General features: G+C 43.2%; 1 protein-coding gene across 1 annotated transcript; it reads right to left on the bottom strand.

Annotated features, from left to right (window-relative positions):
- Positions 1 to 1,330: 1,330 nt before the first annotated feature.
- On the bottom strand, positions 1,331 to 13,410 carry LOC137534606 (dermorphin peptides-like). The gene is made up of 3 exons (XM_068256192.1): positions 13,337 to 13,410; positions 6,301 to 6,389; positions 1,331 to 1,841 (listed from the first exon to the last, which is right to left on the bottom strand). Exons 2-3 carry the CDS (start codon positions 6,378 to 6,380, stop codon positions 1,448 to 1,450), a joined length of 474 nt encoding a protein of 157 aa, XP_068112293.1. The 5' UTR covers positions 6,381 to 6,389; positions 13,337 to 13,410; the 3' UTR covers positions 1,331 to 1,447.
- Between the last annotated feature and the right edge of the window lie 8,347 nt (positions 13,411 to 21,757).

Here is a 21,757-nt window from a genome sequence, read left to right as displayed (position 1 = left end):
GTGATCTGACGTCGGATCTGCAGGTGTTTTATTGGTGTGGGTGGGTGATCAGATTGCCCGCAAGGGGCAGGTTAGGGGCTGATTGATGGGTGGCAGTGACAGGGGGTGATTGATGGGTGGAAGTGACAGGGGGCAATTGATGGGTGATTGACAGGTGATTGACAGGTGATCAGTGGGTTATTACAGGGAAGAACAGATGTAAATAATGCACTGGCGAATTGATAAGGGGGGGGGGGGGGGGGGTCTGAGGGCAATCTGAGCGTGTAGGTGGGTGATTGGGTGCCCGCAAGGGGCAAATTAGGGTCTGATCTGATGGGTAACAGTGACAGGTGGTGATAGGGGGTGATTGATGGGTGATTGATGGGTAATTAGTGGGTGTTTAGGGTAGAGAACAGATGTAAACAATGCACTTGGGAGGTGATCTGACGTCGGATCTGCGGGCGATCTATTGGTGTGGGTGGGTGATCAGATTGCCCGCAAGGGGCAGGTTAGGGGCTGATTGATGGGTGGCAGTGACAGGGGGTGATTGATGGGTGATTGACAGGTGACTGACAGGTGATCAGTGGGTTATTACAGGGGGGATAGAGGCATACAGTACACAGGGGGGGGGTCTGGTGGGAGGGGTCTGGGGAGAATCTGAGGGGTGGGGGGAGTGATCAGGAGGGAGCAGGGGGCAGTTTAGGGAATAAAAAAAATAGTGTCGATGCATGTATACGCAATGATCGGCGGAATTCTGTATTCCTCTGCCCGCCGGCGCTGTGCAGTGGGCGGTCGGCAAGTGGTTAAGGGGTCGGGTGGTGCAGCCCACAAACTGTAGGCCACACCCACATTAGATTGCATAATTCAGGTGGTAGATATTACATGTCATGAAGGCTATGAATTTGAAAGAGTTTTTGCACTTCCTGTGGTGAAATATTCCAGATTAACCTAATGTCGTCAATATCTACGTAATGTTTTGTTTTTGCAAATATTAAGAATTGTAGAAACAAATGTAGGCAGAATACATTTATATCAATATGTATTGTGACATAATCACACAGCTTACACCTCGCATGTTTCCAAAATTGAAATTTAAGCTGAGATTTAGTCTATAAATCAGATTTAATCAGTTTTGCTTGTCCCCATTAATAAGTAATTTCTGCTCACTCTGCGTCTCTGTTCTGTAAAGTACATGTCGCAGAGCAAACAAACTTCAGAATAAAAGGAAACTAACACTGGGGCACCTTGCAATCTTTAAATCCTAATTTATGGATTGACATGGTGATTGAACAGTTGGGAATGATTGGACCTCAGTGTTTCCCATAATACCAAAAAAGAAAAATACATGGTGTTTTGGTCAAGTATATTTTTATTAAGACATCTGACATTTATTCATAATGCAATCAGATGATATCAAGGAAGTTCCATAGAGGTGGAAGATTATGATCTGCCAAATGGCAAAACATCCTTACTTGTCCTCTTCCTCTTCCTCACCCTCACTTTCTACTGCTCTCTTTTCTTCTTCTTCCTCTTCAGCATTCTCGTTGTCTTCCTCCTCACTTTCTACTGCTCTCGTTTCTTCTTCCTCCTCTTCAGCATTCTCATTGTCTTCTTCCTCACCCTCACTTTCTACTGCTCTCTTTTCTTCTTCCTCTTCAGCATCCTCATTGTCTTCCTCCTCAGCTGCTCTCTTTTCTTCTTCCTCTTCCTCTTCAGCATCCTTATTGTCTTCCTCCTCAGCTGCTCTCTTTTCTTCTTCCTCGTCAGCAGCCTCATTGTCTTCCTCCTCACCCTCACTTTCTACTGCTCTCTTGTCTACTTCCTCTTCAGCACCCTCATTGTCAACCTCATGTTCATGTCTCCTATGAAGAAATAAAGGTTTTCGACATCATTAGGTAATTATTTCATGACAGCAGTCCCTTATACAGTACAGAAATGCTGTGCATTCTCTGCTTGTCACTAGATCCCAATAATCACTATCTATCAGAAGGTTAGACCACATGGGATCACATGGGAAGGGGTAATGCAAAAATAAAATGGTTCTCCTTCTATATTATTGCTGTAAAGCTCTAATTACAGATGTGCTCCCCTGCTAATGATCTCACCTTCATTTATGCCCTGAATTTGTAACTCCTCAGCCAATATTGTAGAACCTGCTGCTATCTGCCATTGGGCAATGGGCATCTCCTGCTTGAACTCCCTGAATAAAACTGAATGGGATGCTTAGTTCTCTGCCAGGCAGCATATTAATATGTCTATCAGAGGTTATCTCCTACACAAGCATTCATTTAGGCAATGTTTACCATGCCAGTTGCGTTTACTGTAACAGCAGAAATGCAAAGCTACAAATCCAGAAGTGACACTGCACATTACCCCTGCATTGTCTTAGATACAGTCAATGAAAAGTATGCTTCAATTTTACTGTTCGCACATACTGCATGCAGTGCATTACCATGCTGCACTCCGCTGCACTGCTACGCACCCACTGCACTGTAAATGATGCATTATGGGGGCCACTAATGATCCAATCTTTTTCATCCAATCTTACCATTTCTATGTAATATAAGGGAACTGCCTGAATTATCAGTTCAATATATTCACTTAGTTTACCCTTCTACTACATAGATTTGGTAAAATTGGATGAAAAAGATTGGATCATAAGTGGCCACCATTGCAGTGTGGCGAGCCATGTAAAGGTTTCCGACATCATAAGCCAATTCATGGCAGCAGTCCATTATAAAGTGCAGACATGCTGTGCTTTCTCTGCTTGTCACTAGATCGTAATCATTCCTGTCTACAAGAAGGTTGGACTACAGGGGATCCTATGGAAAGGGGGAAAACTCAAATGTTCATTTGTCATGCAAAAATAAAATGTTTTTCCTTCTACATTATTCTGTAAAGCAATGATTACATACTGTATGTTCTCCCATGTCAATGGTCTCCCCTACATTTATCTGAGTTTGTAAATCCTCAGCCACTATTGTAGTACCTGCTGCTATCTGCCATGGGACATGTCCTGCTTGTCCTACCTGTATCTCCACATTACCTCAGAAACAGTCAATAAAAAGTATGCTTTACTTTTGCTGTTAACATACGCATTTTGGGATAACACACTGTATGCAGTGCGTTACCATGCTGCATTTCATTACACTGCAATACACCTGCTGTATTGTAAACCACGTATTGGTGGTGTACTGGTGCATTGCAGTTTGGCTAGCCACGTCACAGAGCAACCATTATGTCACACAACAGCGGACAACTGTGGACCTTCGTTAAGGAGAAAATTATCCAGCACGTGTATTGAGCTTTTTAGCTAACCTCATAACAAAAATGTCTATTAACAATTTTGTCTGATTAATGGTTAATGCAAGTTTAATGGTCAATTGGGAAGGAAAGGCATTACAAATGTATTTAACCTTTTAATGTAATAGAAGCCTTATACTTTTGCAAAGTCACTACTATCCCTCAGGCTCTTTCTCCTCTTTCTGGTCAGTGAATACCAGCAGGAAGTTACCCACAAAATGTATCACATTCACTTTCTCATTAACCTCCTCGACTTTCAGTCAATTACTAGGTTGGCAGTTTTGTGCCTATTAAATAGTTTTAAACATTTTATTTTTGGGGGGCACCTCCTTCTATGAGTTTGTTTATAGTTCCTCTTCCCCTTTTTCCGAGTGGGTAGGATCTGTTTAGATCTGTTTAAGATCGACTGTTTTATGATGTTTTTGATCAAATTTGATCAAATGTCCGCAATCTTAAAGGACAACTGTTACAGTTACAGTTACAGAGAGGCATATGGAGGCTGCCATATTTATTTTGTTTTAAGCAATACCAGTTGCCTGTCTGTCCTACTGATCCTCTGCCTCTAATACTTTTAGCCATAGACCCTGAACAAGCATGCAGCAGATCAGCTGTTTCTGACATTATTGTAAGATCTGACAAGATTAGCGGCATGCTTGTTTCTGGTGTAATTCAGACATTACTGCAGCCAAATAGACCAGCAGGGCTGCCAGGCAACTGATATTGTTTAGAAGGAAATAAATATGGCAGCCTCTATATTTTTCTCACCTCAGTTGTCCTTTAAATGTTCCCTGCACATTTTTAAATGCATATTAATTCATTACTAATTAAAGCGGATCTGAGATGAAAAACTAACTATAACAAGTAACTTGTCTATATATCTTATCTAAAGTTTAGATAGTTTACACAGCAAATATAGCTGTAAACAGCTTTAATAGATTATTTCTTCCTGTGATACAATGACAGCAGCCATGTTGTTTGTAAACATTACACAGAGGCAGGCTTATCTGTATCTTCAGCACTCAGCCTGTGAAAAAAACCTAATCCCCCCTCCTCCTCCCTCCTCTCATCTGCCTCTGAAATCAATGGCTAGTAACACCTCCCCCTCCTCCTGCCCAGACTGAGCTCCCATGGGCCCTTGCCAGTGCAGTTTCTAGGCTAAAATGCACCCAGGGCGAGTGTGTAAAAATTGCGCCCCCCCCCCCAAGCAAGGTATGGGTGCCCGCAGTATAGGTTAGCCAGGTCTAGTTGCACTTAGTATAGGTCCCCCCAGTATAGGTAGCCAAGAATAGGTATCCCAGTATAGGTAGCCAGGCATAGGTGAGTCAGTATAGTTGCCTCCGCTATAGGTTAGCCAGGTAGGTGCCTCCAGTATAGGTAGCCAGTATAGTTGCCCCCAGTATAGGTTAGATAGGCAGGCGCCCCCGGTATAAGTTAGTTAGGTAGGTGCCCCAGTACAGGTTAGCTAGGTGGGTGCCTCTAATATAGGTAGCCAGAATAGTTGCCCCCAGCATAGGTTAGATAGGTAGGTTCCCCCCAGTATAGGTTAGATGGGTAGCTGCCCCCCAGTATAGGTTAGATTAGGTAGGTGCCCCCCAGTATAGGTTAGATTAGGTAGCTGCTCCCCAGTATAGGTTAGATTAGGTAGCTGCCCCCCCAGCGTAGGTTAGATTAAGTAGGTGCCCCCCAGTGTAGGTTAGATTAGGTAGGTGCCCCCCAGTGTAGGTTAGATTAGGTAGCTGCCCCCCAGTATAGGTTAGATTAGGTAGCTGCCCCCCAGCGTAGGTTAGATTAAGTAGGTGCCCCCCAGTGTATCTTAGATTAGGTAGGTGCCCCCCAGTGTAGGTTAGATAGGTAGGTGCCCCCCAGCGTAGGTTAGATTAGGTAGCTGCCCCCCAGTATAGGTTAGATTAGGTTGGTGCCCCCCAGGGTAGGTTACATTAGGTAGGTGCCCCCCAGGGTAGGTTACATTAGGTAGGTGCCCCCCAATAGGATAGATAGGTAGGTGCCCCCCAGCGTAGGTTAGATTAGGTAGGTGCCCCCCAGGGTAGGTTAGATAGGTAGCTGTCCCCCATAATGGAGGGGGGAGCCGGAGCCGCGGGGAGGGCAACCCGACCTCTCCCTCCCTCTCCTGGGCCGCCCTTCGTGCTCCCACCTCAGATGTAGAGCGCAGCAGCAGCAGCCAGGGAGGAAGCGCTGTAAACAACATACCTCCCTGCGTTCCAAGCGCTGCTCTCTCGCCGCCGGTCTCTTCCTCTCTGCCTATACGATGATGCACACGCTTGTTCCTGTTAGCCGGAACTAGTGTGTGCATCATCGTATAGGCGGCAGAGAGGAAGAGACCGGCGGCGAGAGAGCAGCGCTTGGAACGCAGGGAGGTATGTTGTTTACAGCGCTTCCTCCCCGGCTGCTGCTGCTGCGCTCTACATCTGAGGGGGGAGCACGGAGGGCGGCCCAGGAGAGGGAGGGAGAGGTCGGGCTGCCCTCCCAGCGGCTCCGGCTCCCCCCTCCATTTCAGCGCCCACCTCCCAACAGCGCCCCGGGCGGCGGCACGGGCCGCACGGCGCTAAAAACGGGCCTGGCCCTTGCTACTGCCAAGGCTCTCTGAAAACCTGTGGGCGTGCTTTATTTAGTTTATAGGGAATTAGAGTATTAAAACAAAAACAAAAAAGTATTTGGCTTGAGGAATGCCCTATAAACAATAGGAAAGGAACACAATTATGCAATGTGTAAAAGTTCACCTCGGATCAACTTTAAGATAATTCAACAACAATATGTTCTTTAAAAAAAAAAAAGAGAGAAATAATTGAATTTAAATTTTCATTCCCATTTTCGTAGAGAATAAAATCGCATACTTAGTTGACCACATGCAAAGACAAACAATATTCAGGTGTGAATTTAAAAACATCCAGATCATTAACTCCAGAAGACAAACAGCAGTCAAGGCTTTATTAAGATTGCATTTATCTCAAAATGAATAAATGTACAGTTTTCAACAATATAGCTCATATAAATACTTACTTTTCATGAGCATGAGCAAGGGACAAGGATACCATCCCGAGGAAGAAAAGCAGCAACATGGATTTCTTCAACGTCAGCATGCTGGAAATCTGACAAAAAAAAATGGAATAGAAAAAGGGAGTAAAAAACATATTTAATGGGTATTGTAAAATATACATTGTCACAAAATTCCCTTACCATTACAAAATAAGCATTTAACTAAGGACGCATGTGCGAGCTTCCTAAGATGGCCGCATAAGAGGAGAGCTCCGTCCGCCGCCGCCACTTTCCGCTTCACTACCCACCACCGCAACCTCACAGACGAGCGGTTCCAGAGTGGATCACCTCCGCTTACACCCCAGAGCCAGATGACCAGCAAGGGAGCCCAAAAAAACACCTCCACAGCAGGCGCAATGGACAGATACCTGCGCCCCCCCTCCAGCCAAGATGGCGCCGACCACGCAGCACAGCCAGAAATGCCTCCAGTGGATCAGGCGAGTACAGGGGGAATTACACAGCCCCTCACAGCTGCACTATTAGAACAGACACTAGAAAAGCACTATCACACCCTGCATAATTCTCTGCAGAGCATGATCCTAGCTGCAGTGCAAGATCTTCGCTCGGATATATCAGGGCTAGGGGAGCGAACGCAGGCCCTGGAAGATAGGGTGGAAACCATGGCCATTAAGCAAGCTGATCTAGCAGAGGAACAACAGCTTATGCAATCTGATATAAAGGCAATGCGGGCAGCACAAGAGGACATGGAAAACAGGGAAAGGAGGCAGAATGTGCGCATCAAAGGGGTATCCATGTCACTAAAGAACGAGCACATAGAAGCCCACCTCAAAGAACTGTTTCACACAATACTCCCTGACATGACAGAGGAAATGTGGAGGCTTGATAGAGCCCACAGATCCCTAGGGGAGCAGCGACCTGGTTCTCAGAGGCCAAAGGACATTATTGCAAGATTGCACTACTATGAAGCCAAGGAAGCTTTACTCAAAGCCCTCAGAAATAAATCCTCTATTTCATTCAAGGGAGATGACATTGCAATATATAACGACCTATCCTTGATAACACTGGCGAAACGCAGAGCTCTCAGACCTGTCACACAACTGCTTAGAGAAGCTGGCATTCTATATAAATGGGGGTTCCCGTTTCGGCTGATAGTGAACAAACAGGGCCTAACTTTCACTCTTTCTGATTTTGATGATGCCCCCCTATTCCTCAAGCAGATGGGCCTTAAACTTCTAGACAACTCCAACCCCCGGTCTCGCACATCACCCGTATCCTCCCCGCCAAGAAAGGTGCGCCATGTGTCAGAATGGTCTAACAAACGCTCCATTCGTAGCATCACCTATCCAGATAAACCAGATGACATGGAGGACCAACCGTCTGGGGTATGACGTGGGGCACACGAAATTTCTTATCGGCATCAAGATCTCCCTGGATCCTTTATAAAGCACTGCGGGGGGACACTCAATCACAGTCAATGAACTCACTGCTCTCATCTTAGTGGCCGCTCCTTAAATGTACAATTACACTACTCCGCTCCCAACCAGAAATTGGAATTAACAACAACCATGCATCTCCACCCAGAACTCATACCTTATCTTGATAGTAAACCTCTGAAGAAGGCGGCGGATCTTAGTTCTCTTCAATATCTCTAGATACCATCACCTATGTGGACAGCTAGGTGGCTCATTTTGGGACTCCTCATGTACCTCAGGGGGCTCTCCCCTCAATTTCTCTGTCTGGCTCGACAGACAGTTAACCTGAGGCGATCCCCACATAGGCAGCAGTTTTATGCTGCCCCTACATCTCACCACCAACCAATTGGTGGCTTAATATTCCGAGACTTTGAGTATGCCATAATCTATGAAGCGTATGTTTTTATTTTTCTTAGTTTATATTCCTATGTTTTCCCTGATATTTCTAGGTATGCTGGGTTTGTCCTCAATCCATATATGCATAATCAACTACTACTAGATCATGGTTAACTTTATGACTTTAAACACTAAAGGCTTAAACACACCTCAGAAACGATTTTCCCTTTTTAGAGATCTAAAACGACTAAATATTGACCTAGCCTTCTTGCAGGAGACTCATTTTTGTAAAAAGGACCAGTCTCGACTGTACAATAGACTCTTCTCTGAGGTGTGTTTAGCCTCAGGTCCCAAGAAAAAAGCTGGGGTAGCTATACTCTATAGAAAGACTCTCCCACTGCAAATTTCTAAACTTATCCCTGACCCTAAAGGTCACTACCTGATCATTATAGGTACCCTCTTAAATAGGCCTATCACACTGGCTAATGTCTATGCCCCTAACCAAGACCAAATCTCGTTCTTAACAGCCTTCCTCAAAAAGTTATCTAAAGTGGCTTTAGGCACCCTGATAATAGGAGGGGATTTTAATCTGGCATTTTCAGATATTAAATATAGATACACCCCCCCTGGTAGGACTAAGAAATCTCCCCATAGTCGCAATTCTCGCAAATTTAGAATCCTCTTAAGAAAATACAGACTATTGGATCTATGGAGAATCTCCAATCCCACCTCCACAGAATACACCTTTTTCTCCCCTCCTCATGCATCCCACTCCCGCCTTGACTATCTGCTGGCTACAGCTTCCACCCTCCCCCAGCTGAGAGGAGCTGAAATACATCCGATCGCATGGTCAGACCACCAAGCAGTAGTAGCGGAAATTGACTTATTTTCCTGCCCACATAAGCCACACTTCTGGAGACTAAACGAAAATCTGTTACAGGATAAAGACCTTTTATCTAAACTTACAGAAGAACTGCAGTTCTATTTTAAAACTAACCAAGGCTCTGTCACATCCTTTGGGACTATCTGGGAAGCCCACAAAGCTTTCATTAGAGGGTTATTTATCTCAGAAGCTACTAAACGTAAAAAAAAGATGACATCTACACTTTCAACTCTCCACTCAAAACTTAAACATGCGCAAACCCTATATAGAAATGACCCCTCCCAAGCATATTACTCAGCTATACAGACTATTAAACATGAAATACAAAAGATCCACTCTATACAACTAGAGAAAAACCTGAGATGGACCAGACAACTATTCTTTGAACGAGGCAACAAACCACACACCATCCTTGCACGTAAATTAAACCCAAACTCATCTCGGCAGCATATATATTCTATTAAAGACCCTCAAGGGACCATACACTACCACCCTCAAAAAATTGCCCAAATCTTTACAAACTTTTACCAACAACTATATAACCTCCCCCAGACCCTCCCCCCACCCACACATCTATCTAGGATAGATGAGTTCCTAGATCAACTAACCTTACCAAAATTAACAGAAGACAACAATAAAATCCTGAACTCCCCGATAACAGAGGAAGAAATTCTAGAAGTGATTAAACTTCTACCCAATTCCAAAGCCCCCGGACCAGATGGTCTTCCTTACTCCTACTATAAGAAGCTCAGATTTATACTTTCTCCCTACCTCACTCTCCTAGCCAACGCATTAATGAATAAAGAACCAGCCCCAACTTCATTCTTAAATTCATTTATTACAATGATACCCAAAGAGGGAAAGGACCCGCAACTTCCGCAGAGCTTCCGCCCAATCTCTCTCCTAAACGCAGATCTCAAAATCATTACAAAAGTTCTAGCCAATCGATTGAACCCTATCCTAACATCCTTGATCAATAATGATCAGGTAGGCTTCATAATGGGTCGTCAAGCCGGTGATAACACTAGAAAAGCGATTAACCTCATAGAACTGATGAATAGATCAAATCAACCTTCTCTGCTTCTGAGTCTAGATGCGGAGAAGGCCTTTGATAGGCTCTCTTGGCCATTTCTGTTTAGAGTCCTCGAACACCAGGGATTTGCGGGCCCTTTCCTATCCATCTTACACTTTTTCTACTCTTCCCCATCCACCTCAGTTAAACTTCCGTTCGCATCTCCGACTCCCATTCCAATCCTTAATGGCACGCGTCAGGGGTGTCCTCTCTCACCTCTCCTATTTGCTCTTAGCATCGAACCCCTGGCGTGTGCCATTAGACAAAATCCAGACATACTAGGAGTTAAACAAAGATCCCAAGAATATAAAATCTCCCTTTTCGCAGACAATATTCTCCTCACCCTGACCCAACCCCTCACCTCGCTCCCCATATTGCACGCAATATTAAAGGATTTTGAATCCATCTCAGGTTTTAAACTCAACCAAGAAAAGACAGAAGCCCTCCCCATTAAAATTCCGCAAGCCTTACTCACTACTCTCCAACAAACCTTTCATTACAATTGGAAAAAAACCTCCATTAAATATCTAGGTATCCACCTAACTCATACCTATTCCACGCTATATAAAGCAAACTTCCCATCCTTAATACAATCCATATTACAGGACCTCCACAAATGGACAGCATATAAAATATCCTGGATAGGACGGATATACTCCCTCAAGATGAACATACTACCACGTATATTATACTTATTTGAGACCCTGCCAATTCGAGTACCACCCATACAATTTAAAATACTACAGCGAGCTTTTCTAAAATTTATCTGGAATAACTCTCGTCCCAGAGTTAGTGCCTCAATCCTAATGACATCCCGAGAACAAGGAGGACTCGGAGTGCCTAACCTAAAACTATACTATCAAGCAGCTCATCTCAGACAATTGCCAGAATGGTCAGATTTAAAACTACGTACTAAATGGGGTCTCATTGAAGCAATGAGTATATACCCTGTTTCTTTGCCAGCTCTGATCTGGCCTCGGACTCCCCCTAGGACCCCTCTATCTCAACTACTCCCTTCCATGAAATTTACCTTGCAAATTTGGAGGTCCACAGTACAAACAGCTAATCTCAGGTCACAGATCTCTCCACTATATCCTATCTTAGGGAACCCGGCTTTTGTTCCTGGGATGTCAGAGGAATTCATGGGCAGATGGTATAGTCTTAAGTACACTAATCTTAGTCAGTGGATAGATCTGTCCTCGGGAAAAATTCTCACTAAGGATTCCCTTGGAGACAAGATCCAGTTTAACCCTAAAATTCATATGGAATACAACCAAATTTATCACCTCTTAAGGTCCTTGTTGACAGGAATAAAACCCCCATACTCCTATACCCCCTTTGAACGGTTATGTGACACCAGAAGACACCAAAAGGGTCTTATTTCCTCAATTTATCTGCTACTTATGGACAAATCTGGATCCACTAAACCTAATCATGTATACATGACCAAATGGGAACGAGCTCTGAACCAAACCATAAGCCCAGAAGAATGGTGCTCTATATGGGAAAATGCTAAGCTCACCTCCATGTGTACACACGTAAAGGAGAATATTTACAAAATACTTTTTTGATGGTACAGAACACCTGACATACTATCTAAAATTTATCCTGAAGTCACTGATAGATGCTGGAGGGGATGCGACCAAATAGGTACTTTGGAGCATATCTTTTGGTACTGCCCTAAAGTACAACCCCTATGGGCTAATATCCAATCGATGATTTTGAATATAACGGGAACATCGGTTCCCATAGATCCCATATATATGTTACTGGGCAAACCTATCCCCAAAATTAAAAAATCTTCTATGAGATTAATTACACACATATTGACAGCCACTAGACTTTCCCTAGCGTCCTGCTGGCGCAATTCATCTCCTCCTAGGATGTCTGAAATCTGTGCTAAAATTAACTGGACCAAACTAATGGAATCCCTAACGGCTGCTCTCAGAGATACAGAGCTCAAACACAATAAGATATGGGACCCATGGGAAACTTACTTTCTGAACTATGACCCCCCATGAACAAATAAAATACCTTATCAGCTAAAGGCCTAGTATATATACTTCAGGAAGGTGACAACATCTCTGATACAAGCCTACCTATGTAGAAGAATCCGACCCACATCATACCTCTTGGGACCTGTTGTACTTGCTTAATACAACACATTGGGCTATATGAGGACAAACCCGGTCTAATATTATTGTTCTCTATCTATGTTTCATACCTACTTCTTTTCTCCTATCCAACTACCCTCTTACCCCACAGTTCCTTCTAGTATTTCTCTCTAGCTCTCCCACCTTTATTGTTATAATATAAATGGTTACTTGTTTAGCTCCCCAATAACCTGAAAATAAGATGCTAACCAACCCATATGTTATGCTGTATAATTTGCTATTATACCTGACGAGATTAATATGTAAGGACACACAGAATCTTCAAATATGGATGCTTTTTCAGATGATATTGGCATGTAACTTTACCTTTAAAAAATCAATAAAAATTTGTGTTGAACAAAAAAAAAAAAATAAGCATTTAACTATTTATAAAAACTATGTTTAAGAAATCCTTATCTTGCCTTAAAGTGATATTTTATTTTTAACAAACTTCTATTTTAAAAATTTTCATATTTAACTCTACAAATCATGTTTTGAAAGTACAATCTTACTGCTTCATTTTACACTTGGAAAATATTAAATATTACACATGAATGTTCAATTTTCAAAGATCTGCCTTTTGGTTTGACTGGCATATTTTGTAAGCAGAATAGTGCCTGGCTTTACTTTGACTGACAATCCCAACATATTGGAAAACGGTGTCTCCTATAGAGATTGTCAGTGAGACAGAAATCATTTGGACAAGCAAATTCCATGCAAATAAAATGCAACCTAGAACTGGACCATTGACAGGAAGAAGATTTGACTGGTCCAATTCCAAGCACTCTACTCTTTCCAAGACATTGCAATAAACACCAGAATGATTTGCTTCTCATTAACCATAAAACTAGCATCTTTTTAGATGCAAAACATACCATTAAAATGAAGAGTTGGTAAGTCAAATGTCAAAACATGAAAAATTAAATGGCACAATTTTTTTCTGACTAAGATGCATTTATTGTAGAACTATTAGCTTTAAAAAAAATATTCCCTGTAAGCAAGAAGAACTAAAACTGTAGAACAACAAAGTCTCATAAACCTGTAAGCTAAATAAACATTTAAGTTCCTGTGCCTGTAAAGAAATAATGCTATAATAAGTGATGATAGCCCTGTATATACTTACTTAGTTCAGTAAGCACACAATCTTCACACGCTATGCTTTGGAGCTGTTCTCTGTGTGGAAGAAGTTTGGGTTGGCTTATATAGCGAAGGCAATCTGGTCACATGGTTTCCAGTTTTAATTATTGTTTGACTTTTCATTCATATGTTTTCATTCAAATATTTACTACTTAGAAAATAATTAGAAATATTTATTAGTTGCAAAATAATCCACATGGCCTAAGTTGACAGTGATATTTTTTTCTACAGAGAAAATACATCTCATCAGGCCTAGATTTACCTTAGAGGAACCTATAGGCATAGATGTCCTGGCACCCCACACTTTGCTCTCCACAAACCTACAAACCCCAGCTGAAGCACACCAGAAGTGTGCTGGCTAGCCGAGCTGTCATTACTCCCTTACTTTCCTTGCTGTCATAGCTACAGGTGCCCCTTAGCATTAGGTAGCCAGAGGTACCCCCAGTATTAAGTAGCTAGAGGTGCCCCTGACTGAACAGAGATCTGGTCAGTGGAATGCTGAGAGCTGGGTGAGTAACCTCTCATTTACGCTCTGCTTGGGACTTGGAAATGAGCTGCCTTTCCATTATCATGCGCCTGTAGGCAAGTGCCTACAGTGCCTTATGGTAAATCCAGCCCTGCATCCCATGTTTTGTGTTAAAAAAAAACACAGTCCTTACCTTACAAAAACAAATGGATCATTTACATGAACTAAAATTAAGTATGAGAGAAAATCAAGGTAAAAAAAAAAAAAAGGATACTAAGAAGATCACTAATGATAAAATATCATAGCTACAATTGGTGAAAATGTAGGGCACTTCAAAGTTATGATTATAAACCTGTGTCCAATCAGGTGGGAGGGTCTACAGTGGTTACCCTCTCCAAGTGACAAATATACTCAAGCACAGAAATATGCATGAAGCACCTACTGTATCTAAAAAGGCGATATAATAAGACTGAAAACTAAGGCAAGACAAATCCAAAATATAAAAGGTTTTAAAAATGTAACAGGAAAGTAAGAAACAAAAAGTCTTAGACGTATTTATATCCTCTCACAGTTGTTATAACAAAAACAGTTCCACAAACAAGATGGACAAGACCAATCATACCTACAGTAATAAAGAGGAATCAAAAATATATCTTCTCAGTAGAATACATGGAGAAAATAATATGTGTATTTAAGTGTATCTTAGGAAAGATGACGAGATCAGTAAATTATGATCTTGTTTTTTACAACTATATTAGACATTATGAATAGGTTTTGGACTCCTGAAATGTGTTGCTTTAGTACTTAATTAACTCATCTTCTTTTGTATAGTAATATGTTGGTCTCTTCCAGGAAGTACATTTTCATTACACTCTTTTTAAATACTGTATATTCTGGCGTATAAGACTACTTTTTAACCCTTGAAAATCTTCTAACAAGTCAGGGGCCGTCTTATACGCCGGGTGTCATTGATGCCGGGTGATACGCCCTATCCTGTTACCGCCTCTCAGATCTCGCGGTGCAGACGCATATGTGCGAGATCTGAGAGGCAGAGGAGGTAAACAGGATACAAAGGCGGGCCAGAAGGGTGAAAGAGGCGTGTTTTATGGGCACAGCACAATCTATTCTTCTACACCGCTCTGATAAACAGGTAGACAAGGAGAGCTGAACAATCCACTTAGGGAGAGCTGACCAATCCAACCAGTCAGTCGCCTATATACTGTTATATACTGGGTACCACATGCAGTACAGCGCCAGTATCTGTTCATACATAGCACCAGTAAATTATGTTTTTTTAATTGTTATTTGGTGTGCGTTGGAAGAGGGGTAGTCTTATATGGCGAGTATATCCCAAACTCTATATTTTACCTGTAAAAGTTGGGGGTCGTCTTATATGCCCAGTCGTCTTATACCCCGGAATATACGGTATCTTCTATTTTGGGTGCTCCCTATTATATGGTATATTCAAATCACCTTTTTAGGCATCTTGTATGCTTCCTAAATTTTCCCATAGACCATCCTACCTGAGTGGGGAAATTATTGTAATATTCTCTAGCTGCTTCACAAGTAGTTGCAATAAATGAGCACAATCATAACACAACCCAAATCCATGTCTGGACGATTAAACACTATAAATATAGACAGACGTCCACAACATCATGAAGGAAACAAAATCTACAGCTCCATATTAGATAATAATAATCTTTATTAAGGAAAAAATGCTTTAAAAACAATTTAAAAAGTTCCACCCAGGTAGAAAAAAGTTCCACCCAGGCCACGCCCTCCCGCGGTAGTTCAGGGTTTCTTAAAGGATACCCCAACTGAAATGTGACATAATGAGATAGACATGTGTATGTACAGTGCCTAGCACACAGATAACTATGCTGTGTTCCTTTTTTTCTTTCTCTGCCTGAAAGAGTTAAATATCAGATATGTAAGTGGCTGACTCAGTCCTGACTCAGTCCTGACTCAGACAGGAAGTGACTACAGTGTGACCCTAACTGATAAGAAATTCCCCTTTTTTTACCTCTTTCTTGCTCTCAGAAGCCATTTTCTGCTAGGAAAGTGTTTTATAGTTGGAATTTCTTATCAGTGAGGGTCACACTGTAGTCACTTCCTGTCTGAGTCAGGACTGAGTCAGCCACTTGCATACCTTATATTTAACTCTTTCAGGCAGAAAAATAAAAAAAGGAACACAGCATAGTTATCTGTGTGCTAGGCACTGTACATACACATGTCTATCTCATTATGTCACATTTCAGTTGGGGTATCCTTTAAGGAAGGATGTACGCATTGTACACTATCTCCGATGAAGGACGGATGTCCGACACAAGTTAGATAGGTACCGGGCCGGGCCTCCTTGTGTGGACTCCATCTTATCCAGGGTAAGCATATATCAGCTAACTGCAGCTATGCAGGCTCAGTATGACTAGCCGGATGGCAGTGTATTGCCTTAGGCAGGGAACACACTTGTCTTTCAGTTTTCTGGGCGTGTTTTTCTGCTTACTTTTTCTGCACACTAAGTGTGTTTCTATGCAGGAAAACACGTTTTTTCACAGCAGCTGATGTAATCGAGAGAGAAAACTGACAAAATGTGCAGCGTCATCATGCAGAATGGCAGTTTTTTTTTCTGCGCGCGAAAAACATAATAAGTGTGAACTAGCCCATTGATTAACATGAATTCTCAGTTTTTCTGTCCAGAAAACGCGCACGAAAACAGTCAGGTGTGTTCCCTGCCTTATATCTTGTGTTTCTGTTTCTTGCTGCAGCTGAATTATTTATTGTACAATAGAAGGGATTGTCCTTCTTACCCTGTGTTATTTGTTGCATATGTATGTTGTTTATGTTGTCCGCACTTTGTGGCTCTACCTGGGTGGAACTTTTTAAATTGTTTTTAAAGCATTTTTTCCTTAACCTGCCTGGCGGTAAGCCCGAGCCGAGCTCGGGCTATGCCGCGCAGGGAGATATCTCAGCCCCTGGTGGGGCGATTTTGACCATGTAAAGTGCTGTGCGCGCAGCTAGCACTCTGCTAGCTGCGCGCACAGCTTGATCACCGCCGCTCTGCGGCGATCGCCCCCACCCAGCGGCAGAAGAGGGCCCCCCTGCCAGAGCCCTGCGCTGCCCGGACCAATGAGTTCCGGGCAGCGCTATGTGCTGGATCGAGTGTGCCTGACGTCAGGACGTCGGCTGACGTCCATGACGTCATGCCGATCGTCGCCATGGCGACAGGAGAAGCCAAACAGGGGAACGCGTTATATACGCGCTCCCCTGTTTGCTATTGATGCCGGCGACGATCGCACTAGAGGGCCACATGTGCCCTCTAGTGGTGTTTCATGTAGCTACCACTCTGGTAGGTTTACATGAAACTTAAAAAAAGTAATTAAAAAAAAAAGTTTTTTTGCCGAGTTGAAAAAAAAAATTAACCGCCAGGGAGGTTAATAAAGATTATTATTATCTAATATGGAGCTGTAGATTTTGTTTACTTCATGATGTTGTGGACGTCTGTCTATATTTATAGCCTCACAAGTAGTTCTCTGAAGTGTGAGTATCCTACATTGCCTGATTATTGCCAGTTTTACCTTTTACGATTTCTCCAACAGCAACTCTCCTTGTGCCATTTGTACCTTTGTTTTGGACATCTTTATTTTAAGGGATCCCATTGGCCAGTGTAATAACCAATGGAGAACCCTGGAGGTAGGTTCAAAGATTCCTTTTCCAGGGTTTCCATGGGGTAGCGGTGGGTGTCAGCAGTGGCAGGTTTGAGGTGCTCAGAGTGTGTCAGGACTGTGAGTTCTGGAGGGTGGTGGAGGGTGCCAGCAGCAGTGCATGCACTATAGCAAACTCTGGTAAAGCATCTTTATGTATGGAAGATCCCACTGGTGTTTTAACAGACCATTGGGTATCTTCCACATTTAAATATGCATTGCCGGGGTTTACCATAGTATAAAATTGTGAGTGCTGCAGCAGATAAACAGGATCTAAAGGTTATTGGCATGGCATCATTTATTAAAGGTAAGTATTTATGGTTAATTATTTTTGTTTTATCAATGTGGTTCTAATTCTATTTTTTTGTGTGGAAATGGTACCCTTATGCCCATTTCACCTGTAAAGGTGGGCATCTGGGAGTTCCTTTGTTAAACGGGACCCCAGATGTCACCATGAACCCCCCAGGGTCTAACCCCACAAGCCAGGGGTAGTTATCCCTCACCATTCCCTGGGCACCCGAGGTGGAAATTGCTTTGCCACCCTTCTCTGTGCGCATGGGGCTGGAGGAAGCCCCAGGTATGTATAAAACTTTTAACTTAAGTCGTCTCTGGTACACTTTAAAGTGTTTGAAACTACTTATAACAGTTTATACAATACTGTAACATTTAATAACAAAAATTTACAATAAAAAATCAGCATTGTATTATACCTTGTCCTAAAAGACAACTTTGTATCTCTGAATTGTTGTAACGTGGGTAGTTTGTAAGTAGGTGACTGCCTGTATGAACACACGGTCCAAAATCAAACAAAAAATGTTCAGCTAAACACCAATGTTGACAGTAAAGTCACAAGTCAGGCTTATTGTTTTATCAGCAGGTCTGATGATGCTATAACTGCTGTTTGTTGTTCTCACCTGTTATTTTTTTTTCTCTGCTCATCTTTTGATACCAGATATTTGTATTTACTATATTATTATTTCTTTAATAATTCATATGATCAAACACAACAGAGTTTTCTTCAGCATAAATTATAGATAGACACAGTCACATGGAAAAAAATGGATATCCTATGAATGCCTGTTTTGTAACATTCTTGGACATATGGATATTAAATCTCAATTTTAACAGTACTGGGAGATTCAATTCATATAACTAACCAATTAATATTGAATACAGCACAGTCCCCATTATCTAGAATTTAGGCAACTGTCTCAACTAACCGGCATGCCTGAGGGAAAACAGGGACCTCTTCTGTGGGGCTCTCTGTGGGTACTGGCAGGCTTAGAAATATTTACAGAGGCTCCTAGCGATGGCTAGCAGTCTCCCTCTATCTCCCTGTGGGCTCCTAGCAGCTTCCAGGGTCTGTGTACAAAAGCCAGAGTGCCATATGACCTGTTGCGGGTCAGCTGACACTCCAGCTTCTGTGCACTGGGGAAGCTGGAAAGCCGCTCCGAGCCCACGGGGAGATAGGGGGAGACTGACAGACATCGCTGGAGCCTTGGTGAGTATTTCAGGGGGGAGGTTTGTGCTATTTCGGCCGGTTGCTCAAGCAATCGGCAAGCACATGTATCCAGCAGCAGGCGATCACCATCGGTGCAGGACTTTGCTGTAAAAGGTTATTCAAAATCTTCTCTAAAACCTATACTTACAAAAATACAATCTCTGGTGAGGAATACATCGGGACATCTCAAATTTTTCCACTTAAATCACACACCGGTATATCAAATCCAGTGCTGGGCGTAATGGAAAAAACTACGCTTACGGATCATTACGCGTAATTTTACGCTATTACGCATTACGGAATTACGGTTACGGCGTAGACATTTATCTACGGTTCATGTCTGTAATTACGCATGGTCCTTACGCAATTACGCGTAAGAATACCGTAATGCAGGTTGTTACGGTACAGTCTTACGCGTAATTTTCCTACTAGCAATTAATGCGTAAGGCCATGCTCCCAAGCGGAAAAGGTGACATGTGGGTGACAGATGTGGGCGGGGTGGACAGCGGGAGCCGGCGGGGACTTAGCGTCCTGCAAGGACACGTAAGTGTATGCGGCGGCTGAGCGGCGAGTGACGTCGGGTGCGGCGTAGTTACAATGTAACAAAGTTGTTACATTGTAATAACTTTGTTACATTGTAACTGATAGAACATTTCCGAGGCTATTGCGAGGGATCATTTATTTAAAGGGACAGGTAAGTATTAATGGTTAATTAAGAATATTAAAGGACTTTTTTCGTGGTTATGTTTTTTGTTCAATTAAAATACTTTTTCTAAGTGTTTGTGTGTTTATTTACTTTTAACTCTTAAAGGAAATGGGTAAGGGGTACAAGTACCCCTATACTCATTTCTCCTGGGAGGGGGGGTGGGCATCTGGGGGACCCCTTTTTAAAGGGGACTCCCAGATGCCACCATGAACCCCCCTCCCCAGGAAATCGCGGCCTCCACCTCCACCGCCCATCGGAGGTGGAGAAGAGCCCCTTGTCCTTGGATTGGACATGGGCTCGGAGGGGGAGGGGAAAGCTTGGCTGCCCCTCCCCTTCCGAGACCCACCAATCCATGGACCATGCGGGCTGGTATAGTCAGGGTGCGGAGCCCCACGCGGCCGGTGCTCCGCATTCTGGCTATCCCAGCCTGCATGGGGGACAAGGGGTTAAAGAGGTCTGGGAGGGAGGACCCCACGTCGTTTTTTTTAAATATTTCCCACACTCAGAACGAAGTAAGTAAAACTCTTTCCACTTGGGGGAATCTATGAAAATAATACACTATTGTTACCTGTGCAAAAAAAACTGACATTTTCCGCATTTAAAAGACATTTTTGCCCTTGAAACTTAAAAATCGATTTTCTCAAAAACTATAAGGTCTTTTTGAAAAAAATGTTTTCCTCTTATTCCTACTGATCCCCTTAAAGGAAAGGTTCAGGGAGGGTGGGTAAAAAATAAAAATCAATTTCCACTTACCTGGGGCTTCCTCCAGCCCGTGGCAGGCAGGAGGTGCCCTCGCCGCCGCTCCGCAGGCTCCCGGTGGTCTCCGGTGGCCGACCCGACCTGGCCAGGCCGGCTGCCAGGTCGGGCTCTTCTGCGCTCCAAGGCCCGGAACTTCTGCGTCCCACGCCGCCGCTCTGACGTCATCGGACGTCCTCCGGGCTCTACTGCGCATGCGCAGTAGTTCTGCGCATGCGCAGTAGAGCCCGGAGGACGTCCGATGACGTCAGAGCGGCGGCGTGGGACGCAGAAGTTCCGGGCCTTGGAGCGCAGAAGAGCCCGACCTGGCAGCCGGCCTGGCCAGGTCGGGTCGGCCACCGGGAGCCTGCGGAGCGGCAGCGAGGGCACCTCCTGCCTGCCACGGGCTGGAGGAAGCCCCAGGTAAGTGGAAATTGATTTTTATTTTTTACCCACCCTCCCTGAACCTTCCCTTTAATATACCCTGGGAATTTGGTGTTCCTAAATTTTAAGCAGGCTTTGCTATTAACCGTTAAAGTCGGCCGGTTTTTAAATGTATACATTTTTCCTTTGAAACTTTAAAATCGATTTTCTAAAAAACTATAAGGTCTTTTTGAAAAAAAAAAATTTCCTCTTATTCCTTCTGATCTCCTTAATATATTCTCCAAATTTGAGGCTCTTAGCATTTAAGGGGGCTTTGCTATTAACCCTTAAAGTCGGCGGCTTTTTTAAATTATACGGGAGCGTAATATTACGCGATTACGGCAGACTGTAATTTCAATAGGAGTTTACAGTCTTACGCGTAATTTGATACGCGTAATAACGTAACTTGCGGTCTACGCGTAATTAATTACGTGTAATACCGTAACCTTACACGTAACGCTTACGGTGCATTTGTAGTGAATTACGATGCGTAATTACGCTAATGCGTAATTTCGGCCCAGCACTGATCAAATCGGGTGCACTTGGTGAGAACATCATCACTTAGCATTTTGAAGCAGGTTTGCCTAAGTTAGACCTCAGACATTTAATAATGTGTGCTTTTGAGGTGAGATTAAAAACCATGCCGAGATCAAATTTGCTTTCTGAGGCCCTCAGAAATAATATTGTAGCAGCGTATAAGTCTGGTAAGAAATCAGCCATTCCATTGTTTCTCTAACTGAAGGACTTTCCAAACAATTGCCAACATGCCCAGATTTGGAAATTCAAGCAGGAGCAGTAAGATGCACAATTTTAATTTGCATGGGAGGTGTGCAAGGAGGAAACCTTTGCTCTCTAAAAGATACATCAAAAGC

The sequence above is a fragment of the Hyperolius riggenbachi genome, chromosome 10 (genome assembly GCF_040937935.1).
Source record: "Hyperolius riggenbachi isolate aHypRig1 chromosome 10, aHypRig1.pri, whole genome shotgun sequence".
Taxonomy (NCBI): Eukaryota; Metazoa; Chordata; class Amphibia; order Anura; family Hyperoliidae; genus Hyperolius; species Hyperolius riggenbachi.
This window is presented reverse-complemented; position numbering and strand designations above follow the sequence as displayed.